Source organism: Nestor notabilis, unplaced genomic scaffold (genome assembly GCF_000696875.1).
Source record: "Nestor notabilis isolate BGI_N333 unplaced genomic scaffold, ASM69687v1 scaffold23372, whole genome shotgun sequence".
In the NCBI taxonomy this organism is placed as follows: domain Eukaryota; kingdom Metazoa; phylum Chordata; class Aves; order Psittaciformes; family Psittacidae; genus Nestor; species Nestor notabilis.
The window spans coordinates 1-2,164 of record NW_009919024.1 but is presented as its reverse complement, the minus strand read 5'-3'; the positions used below and the strand labels follow the sequence as shown (position 1 = coordinate 2,164).

Genomic DNA, 2,164 nt, shown 5'->3' with positions numbered 1-2,164 from the left:
GGGTGCATGCCCCTGCAACTGCACCAGGCTGCTCGCACTGTGCCCGGCATCCAGAATGGCAGCAGGCAGATGAAGGCAATGGCTGTCCCTGCTCCCTGTCCTCATACCGGCAGGGACAGCACCAGGCTGAGACCCATCCATCACCCCAGACCCTAGGGTGAGCTTGGGGGGGTCTTCTGGATTCACTGTGACCCTCCCCATACCTGGCTGCCCTCTTCTGCCAAGGGCTTCTGGTCTAAGCTCCCCCATTTCTCTCACCTTCCCTCAGAGGTTTTAGGGGTGATGTCTTGGCCAGTGCTGTGGTTTGTGTGGGGCCAGCACCCCCAGGGCTGTGCACTGGGCTGGAGGCTCAATGGGGCTTAGTCCTTTCAAACCAGGCTAGAAGAAGCGCTGGAAAACAGCACCAGGAGAAGCCAACCAGGGATACAGCAGGCAGCAAGTGAGCTGTTGTGGGTGTCCCCCCCTACCCAGGCTGTTACTGAGCACCGTGAGCTTGGTCCTGCCATGCAGGGGACATGCTTTGGAGACAGCTCTTGCTGCTGCTCATCTTGCCTGCCCAATGGAGGCTGTTTTGGAGATGGAGCAGAGCGTATATCCCTATTTTTGTCCTGGAATTGGAGTATTTATAGCTTCCACATGCTGCTGCGATGAGCACTGTAGGAACACGCTCTCGAAAGCGCTGCCTGTTGGAGTCCATCTGGGCTGCACACACGTGTGCACGCTCACACACGCTTGTACAGGCGTGCACAGCCCCAGCAGGGACACCATTCCCAGCCGGTGCCATGCTGGACAAGCATCACGAGCAGACATCAGGGCTGCCATGGCAGTATGGGGACAGCCTGTCCCCCAAATCTGCCTCAGGTCTGGGTGCTTATTCCCTAGCAGAGTGGGGCTGGGCAGGATTCCCAAGTTAAGGCATCACAAACCCTCCTCCCCAGCAGGCTGCCATAGTGAGGGGACGCCTCATCGATCCCTTCTCTGCTGACTGCATTGAGTCCCTGAAAACCTCCCTGCCTAATTGAGGGTCATCCCAGCCAAGATGCAGGGGCAGGGGAAGGAGCTGGAGCAGTGGCTGCAGGGGAGCCTGATTAGGAGCTGGTTCACAAGCACAGAGGCACTGGGCTGGGAGTCCGCAAGCGAAGCCACTCTATGGGCACAGAGATGGTGTGCAGGCACTGCAAGAGGCAGTGGTGAGGACAGGGACCTCGGAGCATTCCTGTGAGCTGAGGGCAAGCTGAAATGTCACCCCATTTCCTCTGTTGGCAGAAGCCACTTCCAATTTCCAGTACAGATGAAGAAAGGCAATTGCAGCTAGCGCTCGCGCTGAGCAAAGAGGAGCACGAGAAGGTACCTGTGCCCCGCAGCCCCGGGCGCTCCTCTCTCCTTGCACTTTGGGCTTCTCTCTGGGGTGCTGGAGCCCAAAACGCTGCCTCGCGTCGCTGCCCGCTTTGCTTTCGCTGCTGTGGGCTGTCTGCTCAGCTCGCTCCCAGAGGAGCCTCTGCTCGGATGCTGGGACTTTTCGGGGATGCGGTGGCAGCTCCTGTGCTGGTCTGTCTCCTGGAGAAGGTGCTGGATGCAGGGCTGGAGCTCATGGGCTCATCTCTTGTCCCCACAGGAGGTGAGGGCTTGGCAAGGGGAGAACTCTCTGCTGCAGAGAACTGGGGAGGAGACTGCCCAGGGCAGGGAGGAAGAGGAGGAAGAAGATAAGATGAAGAAAAGCCAGGTACGGCACTGGGGGTTTGGATGGTCACACAGCCAGCCTGGGGGCTGAGGGGAGCTGGGGTGATCCCACAGGCCTGCCCTCACCTCTTAATTCCCTTTCTGTTTGCAGTCCTCTATCCTGGAGCTGGCAGATATATTCGGGCCAGCAGCAGCCCCCTCCAGCCACACGTCTGCTGACCCATGGGATATGCCAGGTAGGGGCAACTCGCAGGCTTGGGACAGTGGCAGAAACCTCTCCCTTGCCTCTGTCCCTCCCCAGGAGCTCAGCAGAAAGGACCTTTTGCTTCTTCTCTCTCTGCTGCCTGGTCCGTTTCATACCCGGGTGGTACTGCTGGAAGCCATGGTCCCCGGGCACACGCCCACTGCTCAGCATCCCTCTGTACCCTGCGTTGTTCCACAGCTTCCCTTCTTCTTTCAGATGTGAAACCCAAAGTGGAGCCGG

At 59.0% G+C, this 2,164-nt stretch overlaps 1 protein-coding gene across 1 annotated transcript in view; it reads left to right on the top strand.

Moving 5' to 3' along the window:
• The window catches only part of EPN3 (epsin 3), a gene marked incomplete at its 3' end in the record, with an annotated part of 3,327 nt that extends 1,173 nt beyond the window's left edge, over positions 1-2,154 (top strand). Inside the window, exons 3-6 of the mRNA XM_010010039.1 lie at positions 1,267-1,347; positions 1,616-1,723; positions 1,832-1,916; positions 2,141-2,154. Coding sequence (XP_010008341.1) covers positions 1,267-1,347; positions 1,616-1,723; positions 1,832-1,916; positions 2,141-2,154 — 288 coding nt within the window. The remainder of the gene's footprint in view (positions 1-1,266; positions 1,348-1,615; positions 1,724-1,831; positions 1,917-2,140) is intronic.
• Positions 2,155-2,164: the final 10 nt, after the last annotated feature.